At 38.7% G+C, this 12,137-nt stretch overlaps 1 protein-coding gene across 1 annotated transcript in view; it reads right to left on the minus strand.

Moving 5' to 3' along the window:
* Positions 1 to 680: 680 nt before the first annotated feature.
* PRKCE (protein kinase C epsilon) overlaps positions 681 to 12,137 on the minus strand; it is a 550,583-nt gene continuing 539,126 nt past the window's right edge. The window contains exon 15 of the mRNA XM_081254637.1: positions 681 to 837. Coding sequence (XP_081110763.1) covers positions 811 to 837 — 27 coding nt within the window. The 3' untranslated portion in view covers positions 681 to 810. The remainder of the gene's footprint in view (positions 838 to 12,137) is intronic.

Here is a 12,137-nt window from a genome sequence, read left to right on the forward strand (position 1 = left end):
TATTGAATTCATGAATGATTTATACAACTATTTTGAGCATACAAATAATCTCTGGTTTTATACCCACAACATTTCAGAATTCTGTAAACCGTGAGGCATTCAATGTGATTAATGTGGCAGTAATGTGTACTACAACACAGCACAGGGAAAGTTTGATAAAGATGGGTCAGAAATTGGTCCAAGGTTGGGCACTGCCTGGGTTCAACCAGGTAAGCAGTCAATTCTTCGCCTGGCAAAATCTAACACATTCGTTAAGACTCAACCCAAATGTCACCGTTTCAGTGATGCCTTCCCAATCAGAGAGCTGTACCACCCCTCTTCATCTATAACCATTCTATTGCATTTCTCACATTTTATGGCAATTATTAGTTGCATCCTCTAGCAAACTGAATTCTTTGAGAGCAAGAATTGCATCACATTCGACTCTGGATCACCAGCCCCTGGCATGGTGCCTGGTCCAGAAAAGGCACTCTAGGTTAATTGAATAAATACCCAGGCTTGCCTCCCTTCTGGGGAAACCAGAAAATAGAAATATGTAACCTCTGAGAGGATCCCCTCATTATCAAAACAAAAGCCCTTTCACTTTTGTAGTCTTTACAAATTATGAGTTTGTATGCCTATTATTTCATTTACACCTCAAAATAATCCCATGGGGTAGATAGGAAAGGTACTGTGCCCCATGTGACAGCTGAGAAAAAGAACTAAGAAAGGCTAAAGGACTTACTCAAGGTCATACAGCTAGTGAAGAGCTGAGCCAGGACTGGCGCCCAGGTCTCCTGAATTCTAGTCCAGGATAAATCTGCTGAGGTCTTATTGGGTCAGGGAAATCCAGGCCAGCTGGGGAAAGAAATGGGGGATATTATTTTCTAGGGTTTTTTTTTTCTTTAAGCTAAAGAACTACATACTTTTTTTTTTTTTTTTTTTTTTTTTTTTTTAAAGAAAGCATGGTTGGGAGGGAGGGAGACACAAGAGGGAAGAGATATGGGAACATATGTATAATTGATTTACTTTGTTATAAAGCAGAAACTAACACACCATTGTAAAGCAATTACACTCCAATAAAGATGTAAAAAAAAAAAAAAAAAAAGAAAGAAAAGAAAGCCCAATAGGTGAAACATACAAAACATCTAAAAGCACATGAGAATGTTATAGGAATTAATTTTTTTAAGTTCAAATGTATTCTATTTCATCATTAAGTCAATGAATGAGGACAACAAAGCTGTTGTACATCACACAAAAATGTAAAGTCAAGATTAGACATGACTTCTGCAGCCAAGGGAGCCTCATTATCAAATGAATTTTGTATTGTGCTTTGAATCACAATCAAAAGCTGTTTAGTTTGACAGCTTACATTAGAGAAGGTAGCTAAGTACTTTCTAATGACCATCAAGTAGGTGCCAGATCATTACAAACATTACTTCTCTCCATTTGTCATACAATGGACTCACACAATAAATACTGCTAGAAACTTTTTTTTTATATTAAAGTATCTTGCCCTCTTTGGTTTGAGCACATACAGAGCAGTCTCTCTTCTTAATGGTGCAGAGTATTGCATGTGCTTATATGGACTGAATGTTCGTATCCCTCCAAAATTCACATGTTGAAACCTAATCCCCAATGTGATGGTATTTGGATGTGGGGCCTTTGTGAGGTGGATCAGGTCATGAGGGTGGAAACTTGATGAATGGGACAAGTGTCCTTATGAAAGAGACCCCCAGAGAGCTCCCTCATCCTGTCTGCTATGTGAGGACCCAGAAAGAAGACAGCTGTCTGTGCACCAGGAAGCAAGCTCTCACCAGACACCAAATCCGCCGGTGCCTTGATTTTGGACTGCTCAACCTCCAAATTTGTGAAAATAAATTTCTGTTCCTTATAAGCCACCCAGTCTATGGTGTTCTCTTACAGCAGCCTGAATAGACTAAGATACCATGAGAAGGATGTATCATTATTTGTCTAGCTAGTCCTGTACTGAGAGACATTTGTGTGATTTCCAATGAACACCTTTGAATACAGAATGTGTACTTGTGACCTATGTATGAAGAATAAACTCCCAGAAGAGGTGATGCTCAAAGAGCAGGTGCATTATACATTTTCATAGATATTTCCAAGTTAGCCTTCAACAAATACTGCCCCAATTTGCACTCCCACCTCCTGCTGATCTGCCCCACCTTCACCAATGATGAGTACAACTTTTTTTTATTCTGTGCCAATATGCTACAAAAATCAGCATGGCAACGCTTTAATTTGCATTTCTTTAATTATGAATGAAATGGAGCATTTCTTCATGTGTCTACTGAGGATTACATTTCTTTTTTCTGTAATGTCTATTCATATTCTTTGTCTATTTTCCTCTTGCTCTTATCTTTTCTCCCTTTTGTATTTATGCGTCTCTTTGAATATTAAGGGGGTTTCTACCCCTCCTGTCAACCAAGACCTCTATATTCAGCAAAACTGTCCTTCAAAAGTGAAGGAGAAATCAAGACATTCCCAGATAAATAAAAGCTGAGGGAGTTCAGTGACCATCTGAGGGGCCATCTTGTGGGCAATATCTATGTCAAATTCTGTCATGAGGAGGATGCAGCTCAGGGAGTGGCTGAACTCAATAACCATTGGTTCAACAGCCAGACTGTGCATGCCAAGCTGTCTCCTGTCACTGACTTCTGGGAGCCATGCTGTCAGCAGATGGGGGAATGTACCTATGGTGGCTTCTGCAACTTCATGCACTGCAACCCATCTCCTGGAACCTCTAGCAGCAGCTCCAAGGGTAGGGACCCAGGCACCTCAGGACCAGCCTTCCAAGACTTCTCTTACCTTAAGGTCCTTATACCCAGAGCTGAACCTAGTTCTATGCCTCAATAACAATGTCTCAAACATTTTGTACCCTAAGACTAGCCCTGAGCTCCATCCCAAGACCAGCACCTAAGTCCAAATTAAAAAAAAAACCCTTTTAAGGTTTTCTATCTCTTTATTGATATTTCTATTTTGTTCACACATTGTTTTCTTGACTTTCTTCAAATATCCCTTTGGTTCTTTAAGTATCTTTAAGTTGGTTGTTTTGAAGTCTTTGTCTAGTAGATCTGCCTTTAGGTCTTTTTCAGGGATAGTTTCTGTTGATTTAATGTTTTCCCTTTGAATAGGCTACACTTTTCTGTTTCTTTGTATGCCTTGTGATTTTTTTTGTTGAAAACTGGACATTTGAATCAAATAATGTGATAACTCTGGAAATCATATTCTACCCCCTTCTCCAGAGTTTGCCACTTTTAATTATTATTTTTGTTTGTTGTTTTTCTTTTTTAAGCAATTGCAGGCTGTCTCTGTGCCAGGGATCTGCCTGGGGTATAAACTTAAGGTCCTCTCAGGTCTCTTCTGAGCCTTCACCTTTCCCTGTGCATGTGTGGTCACTTTCTAACTTTCCTCATTTACAAAGTTGCTTTTTAAATCATAGCCTTTAATGTCTCTGGCACCCAAGAGGAGAAAAGAGAAAAATGGAAGGGAGGAAAAAGAGGATGTCAGCCCTTTAAATCTCCTGGAAGTAACTTCAGTTGGAGGGAGAGGGGCTTGCAACAATGGGAGGAGATGCAACCACAACGGGTGGCAGCCTCTTTGTCTGCACTTCTATGATCAGAAGCAGCAGTCAGCTATGGGGCACAGAACCCTGATATTTGGAGGACACAGTCTTTTTTTCTCACCCTGGTTCTCACAAGCTGCATGCAGGCTTCTCCTGGAATATGTGTTCTGCTGCCTTCCATGGGGCTGGGAGTGGGGGATGGGTCACTGCAATAGCCCTAAGAGTTGGACTTGACTGAAATTAACAGTAATTTACTGTTCAACATTTTCCTGGAAGTTGCATGCCTTCAATAGACTCCAGAGTTCCAAAATAGTTACATCAGGCAGATTCTGCCAATGCAATTGTTGTCCAGGTGGGGAGGCAGATTCCTGGTGCTCCCTACTCTCCCATCTTCTCAGAATCCTTTCTATTTAGTTTTATTTTGATTAAATTTACATGAACATATTTGGAAGATGACACTAGTTATACAAAGCTTATTAGCAAAATTAGCACCTCTACCCCATACCTTCCATGAATTGCTGCTTCCCAGAAGCAACTAGTTTCAAACAACTGTAGTTGATTCATTTGGTATTTACTTCCACATTTCTGAGTAACATTCTTATACTGCTGTTTATTGATTTTTCAGTTCTAGATATTATCTGTTGATTTCCCCCTATGGAAAATGAGGATTTAGCTCTTTTTTAACCCCTGGCATGCCCCATCACACTTTTCATTCTCTGTCTTCCCAATATAGTTACATTATAATTTAGTTAGGTCACTATTCTGTGTTTACATTTTTTGTGAGTTTGTAAATGCCAGTTCCAGCTGAGGCATAAAGTAAACTTTGGTTGCTTTACCTTTTCCTACATAGTGTCTTGTTTTCTCTGGAATTAATACTTGCTTTATTTTCCTATTATTTTACTTTTTGACAAACTCAACTTCAAACTCTCTCCCAGTTGTGTAAATCCCTTATTATGTTCAAACACATTTTGTGTTCTATAGATTTAATATTCTCATGGAACAACATTCTGAGTTCTCTGATCTGTCAGTCCTTTTTGCCCTCTGCACTTGGCACACAGCTGTTGTTCTTGGAATTCCTTTCTCCATCATTTTGGGGATTTCCTTCTCCTTTTCCTTGTATTGAATCCCTTGCTTCCTGGATCTTCTGTTTTCCCAAAGTTTCTGAGAAAGGGTGGGTGGGAGACAATTTTTTAAACTTGAATATCTAAAAATGTCTCTCTTCTACATTAAAACTTGATTGATGGTTTGTCTTGGGTATAAAATGCTATATTTAAAATAGTTTAACAGAATTTTGAAAACACTATTATATTTTGTCATACAAACTTGTTTTTGAGGATTATGAAGTCATTCTGATTCTAAATGTTTATATGTGACATATTTTTTCTTCCTTTCCAGAATCTTGCGAGATTTTCTCTTTGATGTTCACTATTCTGAAATTTCATGATATGCATTGGAGATGGTCTATTTTAATCCATTGTGCTACAAACTTGAAGAGCCCTTTAATCTAGACTCTCATGAGCTTCCTATCTAGGGAATTTTCTTCTATTAGTTATTTGATTATGTTTGCCCCTTCTCATTGATCATCATTTCCTGGTATTCATGCTCTTGTTTAGTCCCTCCAAAACTGAAAGGGATGACTTGTGTGACCTGCTGGATATTGCAGAAGTGATGAGGGATGATATCCAAAGCCAGTCATGAAAGACATTTCAGCCTTTTCCTTGGTATCTTGGATCACTTGCTTGGTGAAAACCAGCTGTCATCTCAAGAAGACACTCAAGCTACCCTATGGAGAAGCTCACATGGTGAGGAACTGAAACCTTCAACCAACAAAGACCACAAACTTGCCTATCCTATCAGGGAGTCACCTTGGAAGCAGATTCTCCAGCTATAGTCAAACCATAAGAAAACTACAGCTCTAGGCAATATCCCCACAAGAAACCCAGAGCTAGAACCATTCAGCTCCTGAACTCCTGGCCACATAAACTAGGGTGTTCTCATTCATGGGATAAAGTTTGAAAAGTCTCTACATTAGACATCTATTGTTTCACTTGTTCAGCATTTCTTCTTCTGATGAAAGAATATCTCTTCTCCTCTGGGGAACCATCTTTGTGGGTTGCAGGGCTTTCTCCCTCCCCTGACTCCAGCTCAAAGGATGAGTCAGACCTGATCAATGAGACTCATTTCCAGGACTTTGCTAGAACTATCACATAGTGAGTGATTACTCAACCCACAGAAGGTAAAAGCTTGGAGCTGCTGGTATCCACCTCAAACTGTGTGGAGAGAGCCTGCTCGAAAATGAAGTCAATAGAACAAAGCAGAGCCAGTAGAAAGGCAGTGTCTTGATGAACTGCTGGAGGCATGGAATCTAGCCAGTACTAATGTTATATCACCTCTTGAGCCTCCCAGTTACCTGAACCAATACATTTCTTATTGTTTAAAAAAAAAATAGGAGACCTATGTCTTTGAAGTGCTGTATCTGCCTCTTTCCCGCCTCACTTGTTAGGTGTTTTTTTTTTAGCATAATTGATGTATTTTTAACAAACATTTTTCTGCATCTATCAAAATTATTATATGAGTTTGGCTTGTAATTATTAACATGATGAATTATATTGATTGATTTTGTAATGTTAGTTTTCAACCATGGACAATTTTACAGGAGACATTTTTGCTTGTCAGAAATAGGGGTGGTGGTGCTACTCATATGTAGTGACTACAGGCCAATGATGCTACTAAACATTCTACAATGAACAGATTGGTTCCCCACAACAAAGAATTATCCAGCTCCAAATGACAATAGGGCCCAGGCTGAAAAACTCTGGGTTAAATCAATCTCACATTACTAGTATAACCCAAATTGTTTGATATATTTATTTGATATATGCAGCTGGGTCCAGATTGCTTTTATTTTGTGCAGGACTTTTGCATCTGTATTTCTTGAGTGAGATGGGCCTGTAATTTTCTTTTTCCAACTATGTTTATCTTACTTGGATATCAAGATTTTGTTAGTCTCACAAAATCAGATGGAGAGTATATACTCTTCCTGTTTTTCAGACGTATCTATAAGATTGCAATTATTCATTCCTTAGATGTTAGGTAGAACCCACCAGTGACATCCACAGTTTGGAGTCTCTTCTGTGGAAAGATTTTAAACTGCTGATTCAATTTATTTTATAGTTCTATGGTTGTTCAGAATTTCTAGTTTTCTTTAAGTAAGCTATATTTTTCTAGGAGTTTAGTTCATATAATTTTCAAAGGTAGTGAAAAATTTTTCATAGTATCACTCTATTATTTTTATAATGTCTACAGAATATTCAATGATGCGCACTTTTTAATTTATAATATTTGTTATGTATGCTTTTTTCTTTTGTTCTTGGTTGGCCTAGCTAGAGGCTTATTATCTTTATTAATCTTTCCAAAGATTAATCTTTCCACTTCTAAGTTTTTAACTCTTCTCTTTTGCATATTTGTTTTCTAGTTCATTAATTCCTGCTCTGATTCTTATTCTTTCTCCCTTCTACTTTCATTGTGTTATTTTGCCATTCTTTTCCTGACTTCTTGAGATGGATGGTCTATTTCTGTTGTCTGTTGTTTCTGTAAGTTTTCATTCACTCGTTTCCTTGTACACCTGATTATTTTTTTTATCAAAGACTGGTAGACTGTATGTAAAAATTATTCTGAGGAACAGTTTTACCCCTAAATGATGCTATCCTCCTATACAATGGATCTTTGCTTGTTGCTCCTGTCAAGGACCACCTTAATCCAAGTTAAAGACTTGAGATACCCTAACCTCCAGATAATGGGAAGGAGGGCTGCAAGTTGGTGCCAGAGCTGAGTTATTTCTGGTTTATTCTACCCTGAAGACACAGTGAGGAGTGCTTTAACCAGAGCTCCTGATAACTTCTGATAAGCTCTTGGCTCTGACTTTTGTCCCCTTCTCCTGACATCATGAGGCAACTAGGAGTTCAGGTTGTCTTTATAGCTGTTTACCCAGGTATATTATCTCAAGGCAAACATGGCTTAAAGTGGCTTGTCTTAACTCTCTGGGTTGTCCTTGTCTCCCAATAATTCTTTAGTATTTGTCAAATTCTTTGATGTTTCTAAGATAGTTTTTAAAAATATTATCTTACTTCTTCAGCTGTTCTCAGCAGGAGGGTGGATTGGAGACATCTACTTCATCATCAGAGGGGAAGTCTTACTATATAACTCTTATACCTTTTGATTTGTAAGCCTTGTGAATGCCTCATCTATATAAAAAACTTTTAAAAATAGAGATTGCCACTTCTGATGTCCTGTTTTGCATGTAAGGAGCTTGGAAATTGACACTCAATCCTAACAACAAACCAAAATTGACACTCAGTCTTAACAACAAACCAATCCCCTTGTTGGATACATTAGAGAGGTGAGGGCACAGGGAAAACCACTGCCCACAGATTAGAGGGACAGACAAGTGAATACAGGGAGTCTCTGCTTACCGGAATAGAGACTCATGAATGGAAACATAATGAGACCCAATGCTGGGGTAGGAAAACGTGAACTGTAACAAACAAATTGCTAGAGTCTCAGTGCAGACAAGCTTGAGGGTTAAAAAACCCAGGGGGACTCAGTCATGGGGTGATCCCACACTTTTGTAAATTTTACTTCCAGGAGCTTGACCAGGTTTTCATAGTAAATATCAGAGAAAAAGAATATAGGTCAGAAACTCTGACCTACATAAAGAAAGGAAGTGCACTGAAGAAGGAATAAGTGAAAGTAAAATAAAAACTTACATTTTTCTCATTCTTAATTGAACTAACAGATAACACTGTGTTCAAAATAAAATTATATATAGTATATATAATGTATATGTTACTCATATATGCTTAAACATAAATGAAATGAATAACGGCAGTGATACAGGGGATGGGAAGGAGAAAATAGGGCTATTTTGTTATAATATGGTTCTCATACTACCTGTGAAACAGTATAGTGTTATTTAAAATTGGAATTGGATTAATTGTAAATGTATATTGCAAATTCTAGGGCAACAACTAAAAAAAAGCATGCACACAAAAAAGGGTGTGCTAAAAAGGGAGAGAAAATAAAATAATATAAAATGCTCAATTAAAAGCACAGAAGGCAGAAAATGAATAGAAGATAAAAATAGGGAAAAAAAACAAAGGCAACAAATAGAAAATAGTAACAAATATGACAGATATTAATCCAACTATATCAATATTCACTTTGAACATTAATGATATAAATGCATCAATTAAAAGACAGAGATTGTCAGAGTGGATCAAAAAATATGAATCTATGTTGTTTGGACAACTATATGTTGTCCAAAAGAAACTCATTTAAAATACAAAGATACATACAAATTAATAATAAATGGATGGAGAAAAATATACCTTGCTAACACTAATCAAAAGAGAACAGGAGTAGCTATATTACATTCCGAGAGAGCACACTTCAAAGCAAGGAAAGTTATCAGGGATAGAGAAGTGCATTACATAATGACAAAGGGGTCAACTCTCCAAGAACAATAACAATCCTTAATGTGCATGCACCTAAAAACAGAGTAACAGATGATGTAAGGCAAAAATTAATAGAATGGCAAAGAGAAATGGGAGAATCCACTGTCATAGTTGAAGATTTTGATACCCCTCTATCAGAAATGGACAGAACCAGCAGGCAGAAAATCAGTAGGACATAGTTGAACTCAACAACACCATCAAGCAACTGGATATGATGGACATCTATAGAGTACTTTATCTAACAACAGAATACACATTCTTCTCAAGCTCACATGGAACATTCACCAAGGTAGACCATATTCTGCACCATAAAGCACAACTTAACAAATTGAAAAGAATAGAAATCATATAATGTCTACTCTCAAACCACAGTGGGATTAAACTAGAAATCAATAACAGAAAGATAACTGGAAAATCCCCAGTTACGTAGAGAATAAACAATACACTTTTTTTTTTTTTTTTTTTTTTTGAGGTATGCGGGCCTCTCACTGCTGTGGCCTCTCCCGTTGCGGAGCACAGGCTCCGGACGCGCAGGCCCAGCGGCCATGGCTCACGGGCCCAGCCGCTCCGCGGCACGCGGGATCCCCCCAGACCGGGGCACGAACCCGTGTCCCCTGCATCGGCAGGCGGACTCTCAACCACTGCGCCACCAGGGAAGCCCACAATACACTTTTAAATAGCACGAGTCAAAGGAGAAATCTCAAGGGAAATTTTAAAATATTTTGAACTCAATGAAAATGAAAACCCAGATATCAAAATTTGTGAGATGGAGTGAAAGCACTGCTTTGAGGGAAATTTATAGTATTGAATGTGCACATATTAGAAAGAATAAAAAATGCTAAAAAACTTGAAAACGTGAATTCATTTCTAGAACAATATAAATAGTAATAATTGATTCATGGAGAAAATTTTTAAATAAATAAATAAGCCAATGAGACTAAAAGAAGGTGAATCAGCCAAAGGAGACTAAAAGAAGGTGTATCAGTAACAAAAGCCTTCTCTCAAAATATACCAGGCCCAAATGGCTTTATAAGGAAGCTTTGTTCCAAAGAACAGAAAATGTACAATTTGGTTCATACAATAGAAAGAGAAGAAAGGGACTTCTCTGGTGGTCCAGTGGTTAAGACTCTGGGCTTCCATTGCAGGGGCCATGGGTTCCATCCCTGGTTGGGAAATTAAGACCCCGCATACAGCAGGGTGTGGCCAAAAAGTAAAAAAAAAAAAAAAAAAAAAAAGAAAGAGAGAAAGAAGAAAAGCTATCCAATCTATTTTACCAAGCACATTAGTCAGATTTTGCTGTGATAGTGCCGTGCAACAAATAACACCTCAAATTCCAGTGATTTACAGTTATTTCTTACTCATTTGTCTATGGTCACTATATACCATATAGTTCTATCAGTCAATATAGAAAACATATTTAATGAGATCCAACACTCACTCCTGGTAAAACAGACAAACAAACCAGACCTCATAGCAAACTAATATTAGAAAGTAATATGAAAAGAGACAGCTTTCAAAAACCTATAGCAATCATTATATTTAATATGGAAGCTACAGGTTTGCTGGTAAACCCGACAAATCACGACTGTCCACTACAATGAACTCTATACAAATTGTCCTAGCTGTCTTTACCATGGTAGATTTGAAGGTGGGAAGATAAGGAATTCTTTGACTAATGGCTTTTATTTTCTCCGTGAAGCAAAAGGCAAAGTCATCAGCTGTTAAGTGGCGGGGCAGGAAGAAGTTGTCAGGGGTTTGGTGAGAGGGGAAGGTAATTAGCTAATCATTTTCTAGAGTGAGGGAACGAACCTATTTGGGAACCATCCAAGGATTGCCAAGAAGAGTTAAATGCCTACCGTGTTTGTGGTCATGAATATAAAGAGAAATTTGTGAGTCAGAGTTTGTGATTTGTCTCAACCAATTTTCAGCTGCTCAGGGGTAAGCTCAGTGAAATGGTTGGATTTAAACAAGTTTGGGATTTTGTCGGACAAGTAACACTAAGTCCCAAGGAAGCTGACAGTGCTTGAAAGGTACAATGATGATGGAATCTAAGCTAGGTAGAAAGGAATGGGAAGACAAAAGAAGAATGATAGTGGAAAAGTGACGGGCTCAGTGGATTGGAAGTCGAAGACTCCTTGAGGGGATATAAAAGCAGGTGCACTTTGGCCTAGAAGGTTGTGGTGAGGATGTGAGGCTTGTAGTTGAATTTCAGAAGTGCTGTAGTTGCTGGTGATGAATAGGAATGGGGTGACCATAGGGGTGAGGGTGGTGGCTGAGTTGGAGTAGAAGGAAGTTGGAGTTGGTGCCAAGAGGGGCAGGGAATGGGGAGATCAGCGTGTTAGATGTGGTGCCACATGGATGTTAAAGCCTCTTAGAATGAGGGCAGGAATGAGAGACAGTGAGCCAGGAATTAGAGTTTCAGTGAATGAGGGGAAGAGTCAGGAGGTCAGCAGAGGGACACTGACGGCAGACAATATTGGTGAGATGGATTCAGTGCCGCAGGAGATGGGATTTTCAAGGAAGGAATAAAAAGGCTTGGGAATGTCAGTGGAGGGCTAGGAAAACACCCACCCCAGTTTTAGACCAGTGGAAACCTGCCTCCACCTGAGAGGGCTGCAGGGGACAGGCAGAATTCTAGGAGGGCCTGAAGGGACAAAGAGGTTGAAAACATAGTGGAGCTTGCTAAAGGTGGGTTTCAGGTGATGGAGGTCCAATGCGCGGGCTTGGGAAGGAAGGAACAGAAGAGGATTGGATAAAACTGGGCCCAGGAATAATCAGAGCAGGAAGACCCTTGAGGACCCTGGTGATGGCTGAGGTAAGCAGGGATTAGTGAGTGTCTTGGGGAGGACTAGCAGAAGAGAAAACATTTTAAAAAATTAAAGAAAAAATAGTTTTAACATGCCTTATTTATTATTTATTTAATTTATTGGGCCGCACAGTGTGGCATGCAGGATCTTAGTTCCCCGACTAAGATCAAACTCGTGCCCCCTGCAGTGGAAGCATGGAGTCCTAACCACTGGATAGCCAGGCACTTCCCAAGGGAAAACATTTTAAAA

The sequence above is a fragment of the Mesoplodon bidens genome (genome assembly GCF_964165515.1).
Source record: "Mesoplodon bidens genome assembly, chromosome: 14".
Classification (NCBI taxonomy): Eukaryota; Metazoa; Chordata; class Mammalia; order Artiodactyla; family Ziphiidae; genus Mesoplodon; species Mesoplodon bidens.